Source organism: Genypterus blacodes, unplaced genomic scaffold (assembly GCF_046128005.1).
Source record: "Genypterus blacodes isolate CSIRO-AG114 ecotype Tasmania unplaced genomic scaffold, CSIRO-AGI_Gbla_v1 ptg000240l_1, whole genome shotgun sequence".
Lineage (NCBI taxonomy): Eukaryota > Metazoa > Chordata > Actinopteri > Ophidiiformes > Ophidiidae > Genypterus > Genypterus blacodes.
Genome location: NW_027467038.1, coordinates 625019 through 642500, shown reverse-complemented (window position 1 = coordinate 642500; position 17482 = coordinate 625019). Strand labels below are relative to the sequence as shown.

The window sequence follows — 17482 nt, the reverse complement described above, 5'->3', positions numbered from 1 at the left end:
CACACACACACACACATCCTGGCTGAGTCCAGGTCTGAACATGAAACGGCACCTAAAAGGGCAACCTGCTCATCAACCAAACGCCTTTAGTTACCTCATGAAGAGTTGGTCATGGCAAAGTTTCACACGGTGGCAGTGAATTGGCCCATGCTTGCACAGACACTCTCACACACACACACAGCGCTTGTTCATTTAGAGAGTGGCAGTGCGTGACTAGCAGGGCCGTGTCTGAAGTGTAAAGTGAGGGGGCGCAGTGAGACTCTCTCTCTCTCTCTATCTCTCTCTCTATCTCTCTCTATCTCTCCCCTCCACACCACCCTCTGTCTTTTAAGCTCGACCTCACTAACTCTTGCTGCGGCTTCAGAAGCGATACAGAAACTTGCGTGAGTGCAGAAGAGGCAGCAGAGAAGGTTTAAAAAAAATCTCAGTGCAGCTCCACTTAGGGAGGAGTCAAACTGTGTGTGTGTGTGTGTGTGTGTGTTCGATTGAATACTTGGCATGGAACAGTGATTTCCTTTTCTCTCATCTGTTTTCTGATCTCATTTCCTGCTCATCTTGCACCTGCTTTTTTTTTTTTTTTTAAAGCGCCATTCTGCATGTCAGTCGGGTTCTTCACTCAGAAACATTTCCACTGGTTAACCACCAACAGCCCCACCTCCCCTCTGTTGCACAGCTAGCTTCTGTGTGTGTGTGTGTGTGTGTGTGTGTGTGTGTGTGTGTGTGTGTGTCTGTGCGTGTGCGCGCGTGCGTGCGTGCGTGCGTGCGTGCGTGCGTCTCAACTCCTGAGATTTGTCTTGAGTCAGCGAGCATCCAGGCCTGAATGAAAGCTGACCAGGAACGCTGAGATAGAAACACACTTCACACACACACACACACACAGAAGCTGTCCTAAGGGGCCGGAGAATGTAGCTGCTATGATTTAGCGGTAGAGAAGCTGCTGGCCTGTATGTAGATCTGTGGCTTTCACATTCTGGTTTTGCGACCCCATCAGTGGCTTTCAAAGGACACTTTCCCATGAGCTGAAGCTGAGGGCGTGACGTCACAGCACCCAGGAAGCAGATAGGCTGGACTGCATCAGTGTAGGGAGAAGTTACTGAGCCTCCGCACAATCCAGCCACTTTGTGAGACATGGTCATGCAGCCTTCAGTGGCCTTTACATGAAACACAGTTTATCTCTCAAAGGTCAAGGGTCAGCTACTAAACAGCTTGAGCCACTGTGGGTTCTTAGTTCTTAGTTGCTGTTGAATCATAGACGGAATCCGCCGCCATTGACCTGTTTCCCCGTGTATTCAGATCAGGCAGATGCGAGGGCAGAAGATGACCTCCAGCTCCAGAGTCGGCGGCGGAGGAGGAAGCACCGCCTACCAGGATCTGTGCCTGGCCAGCCCGGCCTCGGCCGAAGGCGACTACCTGAGCTCGGACGACGACCTCCTCCACAGCCCGCTGCCCACCAACGCCCTTTACCCGTCCCTGTCGGGCTCGTGTCATCCGTCGGCCCGCCTGGACAGCGAGGGCAGCACGGACAGCGAGGCGGAGGAGCGGCTTCAGACGCGCCCGGACCCCCAGCAGCTGTACGGCAGCATGGTGTGTGCGGAGGCGCTGGATAACTAAAAGCCGAGGATTCTCCTGGATTCGTTTGACCTGAAGAGACGCTGGAACTTTACAGGACTGGACGCCTGCTACTGTAAACTATTTTCCAGTCCTCTTTGTCCTGCGGTGTGTGTGTGTGTGTGTGTGTGTGTGTGTGTGTGTGTGTGTGTGTGTCCTTCCCTCTATATGACGCAGACATACGGCGTTGATTGGACCTTTGGACCTCGTCTGATCATTACGTACCTGCTCCTCGTTGGTCTCCGCTCCTTTCTCCGTCTCCGCCACCGCGTTCGCCGAGAAGGACGCACGGCAAAGTCTCCTCCCTCTTTTCTCTCCATGATTTCCTGCATCAGACCTCCACCAATGACAGACGCCGTTCGCCTCGGGACCAGCGAGAGGGTTTGTCTGTCCGTTACCGGGACCCGGATCTGTGACGAAAATCTGTGTTAACCCCCTTTCAGACTGACACACCACTACAGACTCTACCTGCCCTCCCGTTCCTTCCCTTCCGCCGCCCCTCATTTAGGAACGCCCCCACTGTCCATCTGCAGCGCCTCGGTTCCTTCGCCCCTCACCGGTCGGACTGTAAAGCCGAGGAGGAGGAGTGTGTGGACTCGTGAGGACGACGCGGGATTCCTTTCATAAACAAACTTTGACAATAGTAAATCTGTGTGTCTTGTCCGTTGTCAGTGGCTTGCAAAATGACAAAAAAAAAAAAAAAGGCAAGCGAGTAAAAGTGACGCTCAGCATATTTATCATGACCCAGAAGGAAGAGGAAGGAAGAAGATCAAGTGTTGCCAAATCTATGTGTGTTTCTTTTTGTTTTAAATTATTTATATGTTGTAATTTATTTTCATATTTTTTTATTTTAATTTTTTTTACATATACTGTGTGAAAAAAGGAGTCTAGAGACCGACAGAGGCCAAACTTTCTACACTGGTTTAAGTTCCTACTGTCCTTTGTGCCAACAGGTGACGGTGAGCGTTTGAGAGACGGAAAGGTGTGCTGCTATTGTTTAGAATCCTTCCATTTAGCCATTTCTGTTTGTGTGTGTGTCTGTGTGAGTGAGAGGGTGAACAACCTCCACTGAACATCGACTGTACGACTGCTGTGCAAACTGGTCGAAGCTCTGAAAACCTCAACACTCGGCTTAGCTTCTCAACATTTAACCGTTTGGTTTCCTCTTGATTCTGTCTACAGAGTAACTTACATTTAAAGAGCATTTAGATTCCAGCCATGACATCATACACATTAACTGCTAAATGTGAGCTGTAATGATGTCGGCCGATGAAAGGGATGAAGAGAGCCTTTACTGTCAGGGAGCATTCATAGATGGCAGCCGTGCAGACGAAGCGTTCACCTTCTGTACGCTCACAAGGTGCAGTACCTGTGGAAACGAGGGGGGGCAGTGTTGTCACCGTGGTCAATCAGCATCAGAAACAAAGCAAGGAAAACTTAAGTAGAGGAGAATTAAACCTTCTCAATACTCAACATGTCTCTGCACTAAGACCAGCCGCTCTTTGTTTTGCCCTGTTGATGGTTCAACGTGTTAGACGATTATCTTTCAGCCCTCACAGCGCCCCCCAGTGGTCATAATATCTAATCCTCCAGGCTGACGTTGAGTATGTGAGCAAAAACAAATGCATAAACAACGATGAGTATAAATGCTGCCGTCATGACTCGGAGGGTGTGAGGTCAGATGTATTTCATCATCAAACATTAATGTATCGTCGTTCAGATCTATGGACAAATATCGGGTGTGAGGCTGTGATCATCAGAAGGGGGATTTGTTGATAATACATCTGAGTGTGTGTACTTTATCAAACAGGGTGTGTGTGTGTGTGTGTGTGTGTGTGTCTGCTTCTTGCACAAGGGCAAAGAGAAATCTGACTCTGACCTCAGATCTGCTCTTGACATGAAGTTTTGGAGTAATGGAAACATGGTGATGTTCAAGATCATGTTCATCTTGTGATGTTCACACATATGTTGGGGAACCTGTAAGTACTTTTGTTTCTAAGTATTATGCGTCATTTTTCTAATATCTAAATGTGGGACTTGTGTTTTATGTGATGAGTAGAATGAAAGAATGGTTGAGAGATTTGTTGCCAACTGCTCAGAAATCATGAAACTGGAATCTTTCTGTGTAATCCATGGCCGATCTAAAGAGGATGTTGGTTTGTCCACCACAGTGTTGCAAATAACCACTTTTTAGTGATAGCAGTTTGCAACAACGACTGAAATCTGTTCATGGGAATCAGTGTTTGAGTTCATCTTGAGATTCAGACACGTATGCCTGCTAGTTTGGGTCACGTGGGGCCAAAAGTATGATTTAAAGGCTCAGTTAAAGTTTCAAAATAGCTCTTACCCGATTTCCAAAACACGTTAAAGCAGTGGTTCTCAAAGTGTGGTTCATGTAGGGCTGGTGGTACATGAAAGGCCCCTTGTGGTGTGACGGATGACTCGGTGTGTCTTCATAAGAGATTGCTTTATTAATTTTACATCCTTGGGCCATCTTGTCCCTTCTGTTCGTCAGTGCAGCACATAATGCACACACAGCATTGGACACAACGTAAAGACACAAGGACAGAAGGAATGGGATCGATAGGGAGTGTGCCTGATGTATAATTATTTGTTATTAATTATTTGCCTAATCCAGGTTGTACATACTGACCCTATGTCTGTTATGTTGACACAGGTGATCATAGAAATGGGGATAACAGCTCACACTTTCACCTGAGGAAGCATTTCGGCGACTGTAGATCTTTAGATCGTTTGGCGGCACAGTTTGAGAACCGCTGCGAATAACAAGTAACACACACACACTGCTGACCAGTGATGGCGCTCTGCACTCACCAGTGTCCCGGATGCAACTCTGGTCACTGCTGTGACCAAACCGCGTCAGGTTTCGCTCATGTTGAGTCCTATTGTTAGGATTACCATTCATCCTTTGTTGCTTCCTACCATCAGGATTTACATCGGATGATGATCATAATGTGCCATAAAGATAGTTTGACTTACACACTATGGCTACGTGGATGTTTAACAGGGGCTTCACTTACATGTCGGCCATTTCAGTTCACTTCATTTAAAGAGAATTTTACTGTCACTACATTCAGTGTCCATCCTGGCTAGTCTGGTGTAGGATCTCTGGTGTGTTGTGCTGCATGTGACGGCCGCTTGAAGCACCACAACGCCCAGGAACTCTCACCGCTCTCTCGCTCTCTCTCTCTCTCGCTCTCTCTCTCTCTCTCTCTCTTTGCAATGCAACTGATGTTGTAGTCAAGTATAAGGAAACGACAGTAAAGATTATATACATCACAATATGATGGGGAAAATATATTTCAGTGTTCTGTATCCAATGAATGATACAAAATAAACTTTGACATTGCACCTTTGCAGAGGGCCGCTCAGTTGTGTTGTCGTTGTCGCTGTGTGATTCCTCTTCCTCATCCATGTAGGAATCAGGATTGATGACCTCCAAAGAGATGTTTAAGTGAATGTGAGGAGCCAGACCAGATCTAAAGTGAAGCATTTAGTGTCTGCATTATTTGATTGTATGATACAAGTATTCCACAGAAACACACACTTCTTCATCCTGTGTGTGTTTAAACTGGAACTACATGCTCTCTTTTGTAACAAGCATCTGTGTCGACATACACCGTGTCAACACCTTCTGAGGAATTTGCAGCACATGTTTGCCACTCAGACTCTCACACACACACACACACACACACACACACACACACACCCACACACACACACAGCCCCCCCATGCATGGGCTCAATCTTCTCCAGAATAGATCGATGCGATGCTGCTGGAGATGAAAGTGAGGCAACAGCAGACTCTGGTTTGCGGTCGAGAGGTGACAGAGCTCGAACACTTCCTCCTCTCTTGCTCTCTCTCTCTCTCCCCCTCGCTCTCTGTCTCTCTCTCTCTCTCTCTCCCCTTCTCTCTGTCTCTCGCTCGATCTCAGCACTCTTGACCTGCACCTTAGCAGCTCATGATGACACTCTGACCTCTGTGTTGGATTCTTCTCAAGTTGGAAGTCTTCAGGTCGACACCAGGCAGCGCTGAGGCCATGTGAATGTGAAGTCTGGTGAGTGTTTGCATCTATAGTTATATTTTATGTTGATGTCGGTTAGATTTGTATTTTGATGCCGTATGTATGTATGTTGGAACCTTTCTCGCAGATTGTGCATCGTTCCAAGCTTAGTAAAATACTACTGCTACTACAAATAATAATGATAATAATAATAATAATAATCAGCCACCTTAAGCAGTTATTTGGATTTATTTATTTCTATCACATTGTAGCGGTGATTCCCTGTATATGTATTATAGAATATTAGTTTTTCCATATCTCAGGGAGTTTTATGTTTGTTTGATTGTTGATTATATAGAGTATAACCTGTACATAATGCACGGTGGTTGCAGCGTGAGACTACGGGGACTCTCGGCATCAGGCGTTGTTGGACTGGATTCGATTAAGCGATTTAGCTCCTCAAACAAAAGCACAATCTGAGACCAGGGCCAAGATTCACCTTTCATCTTGATTTATTAATAATGCTCACAGCCTCCACAACACTGATTTAAACACTATAGGGACTAAAGCATCCATAGAATTCTAGATGAATTAACATAAAGAGCGAAAGAAGAAATTTAAAGTAAATTAAGATGAGAAGAACTAATCTTCTATCTATCTGTTTTACTGGGTGTCTAATGTTTAATATGGCTTGCACACATAATTTCCTTACTCACTGCTTGACAGTAGCTGTAATAGTTTGACGTGGACGTCTGCTACCCTCTTTTGGGCAACACTTGTAACGCTGTAACCTGTAAACAGTGTCGCATTTGTGTCAGAGGTCTTTGAAGCTGCTGGTTGGTGTTCTGGCCATAAGATGAAGGTTTATAAAGTAGAGGGGTTGTAATCACAGCTGCTGTGAAACACACACAGCCTGCATGATATTCAACTTCCCTCCGTTTAAATCGAATCTTTCTAAATTACATGTTTAACTTTTATTTATTTCTACAGTTAGTCCCTCAGGAATTTTTTGGTAGTGATTATAAGTATATGTCCGATCCTTTTTATGTATAAGAGCCAAAGATGAACTAAGTTTAGAAATTATAATGAATGACATCATTGTTATACTTTTGTTTGTATGACACCACCGTCATAACTTTGTTTACTTGATGACCCCACCTCCCCAGCTGGAGGGAGCGGGAGCTGGTAATGACGTCACTTGGTTACTGTTCCTTTAAGTGGAGTCTGACACTATTGTAAGCAACATTAGGAGCAGTTATTTTGTTTGTACATTAGACTTTGTAATTTTGTTTTATGTAATTAAAAAAAGGAAGGAAGAAAGAAAGAAAGAAAGAAAAGCCACTACAGTGTGATGCATCCATACACATAACCATGTGTATCAAATGTCAAACCAGTAAGGATCTGCATGAGGATCAGCATGAACAAGCAAACTTTACAGGTTTAAATCCACTGATGATTTAATGTCAGATAGTTCCTTCTCGTCATTACTTTAATATTGTAATTATGAGTGGAGGGCAAATGGAAACTCCCCCTGAACTGAATAGAACAGTTATTTATCCTCATGAAAGAGAGCACGGGATCATGCGCTGTTGCTGTTTGTTATCACTTATAGTCAAATATAAAGTTATTATAATGTACCTGCGTGGTAGTTTTGCATTTTGATATTTTTTAATGCCGACAGCCAAAAGAGGAACTAAGATTTAATGTCTGTTAGTTTAGATGACACCACTGTTTGGATGACATCGTTTATGACGTCATTATCGTCTATTTCAGTGCCAGAGTCTGACACTGTTGTGCTTCTTCTATCAGCGCCGTCACAGTTTCTTAATCTTACATTTTGACTTGTTTACTCCGGCTGAAATCATTTGATGACCTGTGTTCCAGCGCGTCCTGGCTTCCTCCCTTCCTCCCTCCTGAGTCATGCCTCGTTCTTTCTTGGTAAAGCGAGGAGGGCTGCACCACCTGCGGCCCACAGCGAGAAGCCCCCGCCCGGGTCCCACCCTGGAGACCTTCACCCACCTGCAGAAACGGAAGAGTTCCTGGGAGGCATCCTTGGGGTTCTCCTCCTCAAGAAAACTGGATATGGATAATGCCGTCCCCATTACGTCATCACAGCATCATCATCCTCCCCCTGCACTTCACGGTGATACAAACAAGCCACTTTACCAATTCAACCCCGTGTATTGTGGTCAGTGATTTATATACAACAGTCAAAGTTGTATGGATCTATGACGTTTTGTGTAAACAATCTGCCAGTGAACTCACGGGTGCGTCTCTCCTCTCCCCTCAGGCTGTGGACCCTGCAGCCTTGTCAGTGCTCCTACCTGTCTGGAGAAGACTGGATCTGCCCCTCCCTCAGAGGTCATATGGTCGAGATCCACGGTGAGCTCGGTACACGCAGGTAAACTGTCAGCGAGAGATCTGAGTCAGCACCCTCGGGACCTCAGCGAGACCAGGAGCAGCGGCGTCTCCAAGATCTGTGCTGCCCGGCAACAATGTCCCCCTAACAAAGTATGGCATCAGCGCAATCGTTCATACATACATGACAAGCATACACACTTTTAGAACACTGTACTGTAATCAATGCCAGTAGTTTTGTCTGATGCCTGTGAACACACACACTTTCTTTGCCTCTTGTTCTTTGCTTCTGTCCCTCCCTGCCCCTTTGGTAGTTTAATGACCTCATCCATCTTCCTTCCTCCATTTTCTGTCCATTGAAGAACCTGAGCGGTGATCAGTGGTCTTCTCTTTCTCCTCTCTCCAGATGGTTTCGTGTCTGTCAAGTTTAAAAGCTCGCGTCTGCAACAGTTGTGAGAGCAGTAACCCTGCGTCACCGACACACACCAAGCCCAGCGGGACAGATATCCAGCAGCCACCGCGCAGGACCAAGGTGAGCATCATGAGAGTATTTTATTTCGAGTTTTGAATAGCGTGCAATGCACTTGAAAACGGTCAATGTCCTGACTCTTGACTATTTTACTTTTGTATGCATGGATCTAATTCTGTGTCCACATGTGGCCCTGATGTAAATATGTAGAAGTCTTGGTGAGCTTTCAGCCCCCTGAGATGTCAGTGTGTACACATCGCATTAGTGTGAGCTCATTGCTCTGGTACATCGTCTAGGCTGCCACTGTCCGTGTTCCAATATTGGGCAAGTTCCAACTCATTCAGACAAGTGAAGTGTGTGAGAAGCATGTGAGGTGACGCCAGCGGCTCATGGGTGGTGTTTATGTCATGAATGCATCTTTGCTGCATGGGTTTGCGTTTACGACTGGTTACTTGTGTTTAGATCAGACCGCTAATCTAACCTGTCAAACCCCTGCACGTGTGTTTTAGGAGAAGACGTTCGGCTGCCAGGTGTGTGGCAAAGTGTTTAAGCGCTCGTCCACCCTTAACACTCACCTGCTCATCCATTCAGACACCAGGCCGTACCCCTGCCCGTACTGTGGCAAAAGGTTCCACCAGAAGTCTGACATGAAGAAACACACCTTCATCCACACAGGTGAGTGAGCTTCTCCTTTCTGATTGGCTACTCCAGCATTCGCTCAACATCAGACCAACAGCTGAAATCATCCAATCGAATGTCAGTGCCATTTGTTGTTCTTGTACATTCTGAATGACAAACGTAAACGTGTGAAAGCCTGAACCTGAAACTGAATATTCACATTTTATTATAATTCCATGCCCTCATTGGCTCTGCATTGTTGTGGGGACCAATCATATCAAGTACTCGTATCTCATACATTTGTTTATTGTCCAAAATAATCTTTTCGTACATGAATGTGTCACTTCCTGAATGTCAGTCATATGTCAACATTATTGATCTATATAATGAGGTATTGTAAAATATTAATCACTGAACATAACTGAATTATATAAGAAAATATATTCAATTTGATTAATATATTAAAATACTAATAACTATATACAGAATCAAATGAAGCTATACGAATTGAGTCACACGCATTTTTGATCGACGTTTTAGAAATTAAGTTAAATCAACCAGTTGGCTAAACTTGTAAAAGGTCAGAGTTATCTATGTGAAATATATTTGAGCCAGTATTTCTCCTGTCTGTGTTTCTGGCTCAGGTGAGAAGCCACACGTTTGCCAGATCTGTGGCAAAGGTTTCAGCCAGAGCTCCAACCTCATTACACACAGCCGCACACACAGGGAGGCTCCAGTGTGACGCTGCTCACGCACACAAACACACACACACGCACGCTGCTGCCTCTGTGGCCTTCAGCGGCGACCACAGCAGCACTACCGGGCGACACCGACAACGACCGATCCCACTGACTGCGCTGCAGCGGAATCGGCCTTTACGACACCAGGACACAAAGCTTACAGGTGTTTCTGTGAGGGTTCAGTTTTGAAAAGCTCAACACTCCTGTGTAAGCAAACACGACCTTCAAAATAAAGGCTTATTATTTCAGGAGGGGCTTTGTACTATAATACATTTGACTGTAAACATTGCATAATGTCCAAATGCTGTAATTATTTTGAGGTTGTCTCTAATTATAAATATATACAAACATATTTATATACAAGCCTGGATAAGTTAGTAGAGGCTGAGATAACTGACAATTGTGAAATGATTCTTGTGAGTTTACAGAAGAGACGAATTTCCACAGATGTGCTGTGATAGGAGGAGGAGAGCAGAGCACCAAATGAATTCTTACTTCCTTTATATGCAGACTATCCTTAAACATGTACTTTTGACACAAAATAAAGTGTTACCTCGTTTAAAAAGAGAACTTTGTAGGATTGTGGCATCTGTAATTCCTGCTGTGTCTTATGTCAGATTCATGTTTCAGTGCTGCAGTGTGTCGGTGCTTCGGTGCTGGAGCGGCCAAAGAAGCAAGAACGCCCTGTCGTGTTGCTCTGCAGAATCTTTATTGAGCTTTGGCCTACTGATGCATCTTAATATCCACCCTCTCTCTTGTACCACTTTGCTCTGGCCACGACGTCATTGGAGTAGTCTCGTCCTGTTGTTTTGTCATCCACGGTGTCATAGGAGTGCACATTGCCATCCCCCATATTGTAGGCGGCAATCCCTCCTGCAGAGACAAAGTGGGAATGAGAGAGGTGCTCGTGCAGGGCATACCTCCACCAAGGACGAGCCATCTTTGTCAAAAGCAGGACAATGCTGATGCAGTGGCAGTTTTAAAAAGATTATTCCAATTATATATATAATTTATACAGTATATATATAGTATAGATTATCTATACATAACTCCATCACCATTCCACCACATTTTGTCAAACCTCACTTCACTCTTTGAATATGCAGCTAACAAACAGTGCAGACATGAACCCGAGCTCCTTGGCAGAGGAGATGCGTGTGAGGTCTCATGTCCATCAGGCACGTTTCAGGAAAACAAACCTTTCAGCTCCTGCTGTTTGTCCACAAATGAAGATTTTTTCTGGATTCGTTTGATGAAATATATCAAGATGTCGGTGGCTTGACGGAGGTGCTCCTCACTGTCCCATTCTCCCACAGGTGTGTGATTACCACCACGTGGATTGACATCAACCTATGGAAATGAAAATCAAAAGAACACAAATTAATTTCACAGTAGCATGTGGCTAAAGCGAGAGTGCATAAAACAAGAGTGGTGTACTAACCTGCATCAGACCGAAGGCATTATAAGCTCTTCTGTTACGGTCATAGTCTCCCCAGCCATCACTGGTCAATGCATTTCCAGCCCTGGATTCCCTGGAGATGATGGCAGCAATGAGAGCTGGATCGATGTCTTTACTCCGTCCCACACGCAGGATCATAGACTTGTACTTCTTCATTCTCTGTAGATCAGCTTTCGCCAGCGATTCAGATCCCCTCACACCTTTACAGGACCATAACAAAGATGTGGCCTTAATGCAACTAGCCTCCTGATATGAGTACGTATAGATGTAGGATTTGTGCATACTCCACACGATCAGCATTTACCCCAGTATCCCAGGTTGTCCTGCCCAGCTGTCTGCTCAGAGGCCCCTGAGGTTCTGACCCTCATGATGTCTCCATACTCTAGAAATTCTTCCTCGGACTCGGATGCTGCTGGTGAACTGTTAGATGTTCCTATTAGTGATGATGAGTGAAATTCAGAAGAAAACAATTAGTTTTACTCTTGTGACACTGAAGAGAGAAAACAAAAACATTGATTTGATTTCATGTTTTTCATTTCATTTTTCTGCATTCTTGTTTTTCTCTGGATCAGATTTCATCAGGAGAAGGTTTCTAATGGGATTCATTTATAATAATCATTTTCTGTTTTTGTGCTTCCATCACAGCTCCACAGTACGAGTCAACACAGTGCCCAGTGAATCCACATTGAAAATGAAAATGAAGGATGAATGTTGAGGTGGAGACTAAAACTGGAGTTTCATACATAATAACTACGCATTAAACATTTGAATAGGTTTATGAATATCTGTTCACAATAAAAACGATTCCCATTGGTGTCGCTATGAATTGAGTTATGACCGTTTTGTCACCACCAGGTGACGCTCCAAGCTCACCTGGTGGTTGTTCGCACCACGAGTTGAGGAAAACTGTCCCCGATAAATGTTACAATGGAACATATGACGTAAAATCAAATCAAACTAACAGACATCGCTATGTGTGTGTGTGTGTGTGTGTGTGTGTGCGAGAGAGGGAGAGAAAATGTGAAGAACTCAAACCCATTTTTTTCTGCTTCTATTTCTTGCGACGATGCTCTTGAAAGCAGCAGGCGAGTGTGTGTCGGCGTTCCCGTCAGTGTGTGTTTGGGTCTGTGTCCCTCCTTTTTATGCGCTCCTTTTTAAACCAGAAGACTCTAGTAGAGAGCTGATATCAGACGTCGCGAACCCTTCTCTCTCTCTCTCTCTCTCTCTCTCTCTCTCTCTCTCTCTCTTTCTCTTTGTCTCACAGACTCATGTACATGTTGTTTCAATCGGACACGCAGGATGTGAAACCTCTGACAGGGACCTCATATCTGTTTCCTGCATCAGAGCTGCAATAATGGAAAGATACTGAACTGCAGCTGAACTTTCACTTTCACTGCAAACTTGCTAAGCTGCCATATGCACACCCAGCCACATCAGTACAGGCATTGAACATTCTCTATGCTTATTGTTATAGAATCAAAAGTCAACACCAAGTCCAATAAACAAGGAAATGTTCTTTATTTAGTATTTCTTTCCAGTAATTCAGTCAGTGTTTCCTCTGAGATGTGCAGGGGTTAAAAGCCTCCATGGCTTTTGAACCACTGAGCTCTGGCCACGACGTCGTTGGAATAGTCTTTGCCAGCTGTGCGATCGTCCATATTAGCAAAGGAGTGGACTTCGCCGTCCCCAATACAGTAGGCAGCGATCCCTCCTGCAGAGACAAATAAGCCGCAGAATGAAACTCAGTGTATTGGCAGTTTGTGTTCATGTCACTTCAGGGGAACAAACCTTTCAGCCGCTCCTCATCGCTCCACTTTGGAAATTTGATGTGGATTCGGTTAATGAAATGAATCAGGATGTCGATGCCTTGGCTGATGTGTTCCTCACTGTCCCACGAGCCCCTGGGAACGTGTGCACCGCCTTTTGGATCCACATTGATCTGTGTTGACATTATGGAAAAGTAATCAGAGTAGTGTCATGTGCAACATTACCACAGGGTCCCAAATGTGATGTTAGAGAAAATGTTTTCGCATTATTAATGGAATGAATTGTTCAGTAACTACATATTAAATCACTCGATAAATGATGAATATGTAAACCTGGTGTTGCAGAAATGGAATATTCCAGACAAGAGCAAAAAATCAGGGGTCAAATAGGACAAATTCGATTTCCACGCTATCCTATCCTAAAGACTTAATTCAAAAATGTGTCAAAGTTGAGTTAAATGTCAACATATCACAAATAGTTTTGTGTTATTTAGCATAAATAAGACAACTGCCTTCTTTGAAGTGACATTCCTGAGATTTGACCAAATTTGATGATTTTCAGGTCATTTAAATTGTGGCTCTGCTTCTTTTCTTTGTTTAGTTGTAGCATTTGGGAGAACCTTGGCATTCATGGGTTTGTTACGACCTGATGAAGAAAAAGAATGTCCTCACCCAGTTTCTAAGTCAGCCACTACCAAGGAAATCAATCAAACAATCTGAACACAGTGCGAAATGTATTTACAGTGATCAACTACCAATTAACAACCGTAACCATGACATACAAAGAAACACCAAACCACTCCCCAAATACTGTATACATTTTGCCCCCCTGCTGGGGTGATATGAGTAAGATATGAGTGTATTGTTATCACCTGCATCAGCCCAAAGGTATTATATTTTTTGGTCTCCGGGTCATAGGCGCCCCAGCCATCCTTCAGGGTTTGTCCAGCCCTGCAGCCTCTGGAGATGAGAGCAGCAATGATGGCTGGATCCACATCTTGCTCAGTGCCCACACTTTTGATGCTGGCTTTGTACTTCTCCATGAACGGCAGGTCGGTCTTTGCCAAGGCGATTGATGCCGTCACGCCTTCGGGCGGCGATGGAAAGGAGAATAATGAGGGCGGGAGTGAAGCTTACATCACATCAGCACACATTCAGTATTTACTTATGACTGCTGGTCCGTTTACCTGCAAATCCCAGCTTGTCCTGCTGAGCTGTTTCCAGTGAAGCACCAGTCGTTTTAATCTTCATGAAGTCTCCATAACCTACAATATTTAATTATTTATTTTAGTAATTTCACTTACACCTCTGCATCAACATGTACCGGGGGAACTTGACAGGCACGACGCGACACATTTCAAGACCACTCACGAGAATCAGATGTCGATAATACTTCATGTGCTGTCTCAGCTGCAAATATACAAACACAATGTTAGGGAGTACTGAAAGATTGTATTGATAATTGCTATTGTAGTAAGGATGTGGGCCATGGGGAATTTAAGATAAGACAACAGCTGTAGCCATCACTTTTCATGTTTTAGCACTGGTTATCACTTCTTGAGTTTACCTTCACTGTAAACTCACCAAGTTTCTTTGCCTCCTGGTTGAAGTTGAGGACCTTCAGTGTCTCCACCGCCACATCAATGGCTCCTGACTCTGTGAAGATTGAAACCAGAGCATCTGCTATATCATATGACTCTTGACTGGTCAAATCCTTTCTTTTGACCTCCTTGTTGCGGTCCAGGATGGCTTGGCAGAAACGCTTTAGCTGATTTTGAGCCAGGTCGTCCAAACAGTCTATCAGAATACTTTTGAGGGTCGGAGCACGTTTGAAGCTGTCTAGAGGCATAGCTGCACAGAGTGAGCGATAGCAGCTGGTGTGTGAGTGTGTGTGTGTGAGCTGCTCTTCCTGCCCACGTTATGTGCGTCAAGAGGGGACGGACTATGAGAGGACAAGAAGGAAAGCTTGCTGGCATACTTTCAGTCCATTTTCACTGCAGCTGCAGCTGATTTCTTGAAACGAAAAGTACATTTTAAAGTAATAAAAATGAAAGATAAACTGCTGCTCTTTGTTCCACTTAATGTCACTGACGGACCTTTGTCCCGAATAAGCAGACTTTGTTTATGAGCCTCACTAAATCATTATGACACACAGCCTCTTTTAATGCAGCATGTAGCCTTTAAAAGCATTTATACTACTTATATACTTCTACAGGATTCAAAACTGCTCAAAAGTGTTGCTCATGAAACTCATGTGCTGCTGTGTAGTTAGCAAACAGGGAACAAGATCAAAAATGGAGGCGCTTCCTTGGTCCTTTTTCACTGATATTACAAAGTCTCAAAGAATCTTATAAATGTGAAAACAAAGTCTGAAAACCACATCAGCGTCAGGTGGATGATGTTGCTCTGTTTCTGTATTTTGTCTCGGGTCTGAATGTTTACTTTGTCTTTGTAGATCAGTGAAGTTACTGTCTGTCTGATGGGCCAGTATGAGTGTAATTCTTCATCCAGGGCTGTTGAGGTCCTAACTGTGCCTGGATGCTATCTAAACTCACACAGTGTGTATGTTTGAAGATATGGGTTCAGTTTCACTTAGTCGCAGTGTTCCACCTTTCACACACACATATACATGGAAGTGAAGACCATAAAGTACACAATGTTCATTTTCAGGAAAAGGCTCACATCCTGTCAAAGCCAATCTAAACTGAAAGCAAAAGCAATAAAAAAGAAGAACACAGCAGTTGATACCGTTTATCACTGCAGTCATGACCTCTGGTTTGCATATCTTATCAACTCACAGCCAACAGTGACAGAGCAGCTTGCTACATGTTTCTGGTAACTTGAAAACGGTCAATGTCCTGACTCTTGACTATTTTACTTTTGTATGCATGGATCTAATTCTGTGTCCACATGTGGCCCTGATGTAAATATGTAGAAGTCTTGGTGAGCTTTCAGCCCCCTGAGATGTCAGTGTGTACACATCGCATTAGTGTGAGCTCATTGCTCTGGTACATCGTCTAGGCTGCCACTGTCCGTGTTCCAATATTGGGCAAGTTCCAACTCATTCAGACAAGTGAAGTGTGTGAGAAGCATGTGAGGTGACGCCAGCGGCTCATGGGTGGTGTTGATGTCATGAATGCATCTTTGCTGCATGGGTTTGCGTTTACGACTGGTTACTTGTGTTTAGATCAGACCGCTAATCTAACCTGTCAAACCCCTGCACGTGTGTTTTAGGAGAAGACGTTCGGCTGCCAGGTGTGTGGCAAAGTGTTTAAGCGCTCGTCCACCCTTAACACTCACCTGCTCATCCATTCAGACACCAGGCCGTACCCCTGCCCGTACTGTGGCAAAAGGTTCCACCAGAAGTCTGACATGAAGAAACACACCTTCATCCACACAGGTGAGTGAGCTTCTCCTTTCTGGTTGGCTACTCCAGCATTCGCTCAACATCAGACCAACAGCTGAAATCATCCAATCGAATGTCAGTGCCATTTGTTGTTCTTGTACATTCTGAATGACAAACGTAAACGTGTGAAAGCCTGAACCTGAAACTGAATATTCACATTTTATTATAATTCCATGCCCTCATTGGCTCTGCATTGTTGTGGGGACCAATCATATCAAGTACTCGTATCTCATACATTTGTTTATTGTCCAAAATAATCTTTTCGTACATGAATGTGTCACTTCCTGAATGTCAGTCATATGTCAAAATTATTGAACTATATAATGAGGTATTGTAAAATATTAATCACTGAACATAACTGAATTATATAAGAAAATATATTCAATTTGATTAATATATTAAAATACTAATAACTATATACAGAATCAAATGAAGCTATACGAATTGAGTCACACGCATTTTTGATCGACGTTTTAGAAATTAAGTTAAATCAACCAGTTGGCTAAACTTGTAAAAGGTCAGAGTTATCTATGTGAAATATATTTGAGCCGGTATTTCTCCTGTCTGTGTTTCTGGCTCAGGTGAGAAGCCACACGTTTGCCAGATCTGTGGCAAAGGTTTCAGCCAGAGCTCCAACCTCATTACACACAGCCGCACACACAGGGAGGCTCCAGTGTGACGCTGCTCACGCACACAAACACACACACACGCACGCTGCTGCCTCTGTGGCCTTCAGCGGCGACCACAGCAGCACTACCGGGCGACACCGACAACGACCGATCCCACTGACTGCGCTGCAGCGGAATCGGCCTTTACGACACCAGGACACAAAGCTTACAGGTGTTTCTGTAAGGGTTCAGTTTTGAAAAGCTCAACACTCCTGTGTAAGCAAACACGACCTTCAAAATAAAGGCTTATTATTTCAGGAGGGGCTTTGTACTATAATACATTTGACTGTAAACATTGCATAATGTCCAAATGCTGTAATTATTTTGAGGTTGTCTCTAATTATAAATATATACAAACATATTTA

At 44.2% G+C, this 17482-nt stretch overlaps 4 protein-coding genes across 6 annotated transcripts in view; 2 read left to right on the top strand and 2 right to left on the bottom strand.

Annotated features, from left to right (window-relative positions):
* The window catches only part of evi5l (ecotropic viral integration site 5 like), a 21830-nt gene extending 18523 nt beyond the window's left edge, over positions 1–3307 (top strand). Inside the window, exon 19 of the mRNA XM_076171204.1 lies at positions 1294–3307. Within this exon, the coding sequence (XP_076027319.1) occupies positions 1294–1611 (318 nt within the window). The 3' untranslated portion in view covers positions 1612–3307. The remainder of the gene's footprint in view (positions 1–1293) is intronic.
* Positions 3308–5537: 2230 nt separating this feature from the next.
* LOC143016730 (uncharacterized) lies at positions 5538–9994 on the top strand. Of its 3 annotated transcripts, none has more exons than XM_076171199.1 (6): positions 5538–5687; positions 7518–7776; positions 7924–8144; positions 8398–8523; positions 8970–9135; positions 9723–9994. In XM_076171199.1, exons 2-6 carry the CDS (start codon positions 7554–7556, stop codon positions 9818–9820), a joined length of 834 nt encoding a protein of 277 aa, XP_076027314.1. In that variant the 5' UTR covers positions 5538–5687; positions 7518–7553; the 3' UTR covers positions 9821–9994. The 3 variants fall into 3 exon arrangements, with proteins under 3 accessions (XP_076027314.1, XP_076027315.1, XP_076027313.1); XM_076171200.1 differs by having other exon boundaries at positions 7518–7821; positions 7924–8015; XM_076171198.1 differs by having other exon boundaries at positions 7518–7821.
* A 511-nt stretch (positions 9995–10505) lies between these two features.
* Positions 10506–12594, bottom strand: LOC143016732 (lysozyme g-like). Its single transcript, XM_076171201.1, has 5 exons — positions 12313–12594; positions 11582–11710; positions 11260–11477; positions 11018–11168; positions 10506–10691 (listed from the first exon to the last, which is right to left on the bottom strand). Exons 1-5 carry the CDS (start codon positions 12314–12316, stop codon positions 10555–10557), a joined length of 639 nt encoding a protein of 212 aa, XP_076027316.1. The 5' UTR covers positions 12317–12594; the 3' UTR covers positions 10506–10554.
* Positions 12595–12776: 182 nt separating this feature from the next.
* On the bottom strand, positions 12777–14953 carry LOC143016728 (lysozyme g-like). Its single transcript, XM_076171196.1, has 6 exons — positions 14628–14953; positions 14415–14453; positions 14231–14308; positions 13916–14130; positions 13066–13216; positions 12777–12988 (listed from the first exon to the last, which is right to left on the bottom strand). Exons 1-6 carry the CDS (start codon positions 14890–14892, stop codon positions 12852–12854), a joined length of 885 nt encoding a protein of 294 aa, XP_076027311.1. The 5' UTR covers positions 14893–14953; the 3' UTR covers positions 12777–12851.
* Between the last annotated feature and the right edge of the window lie 2529 nt (positions 14954–17482).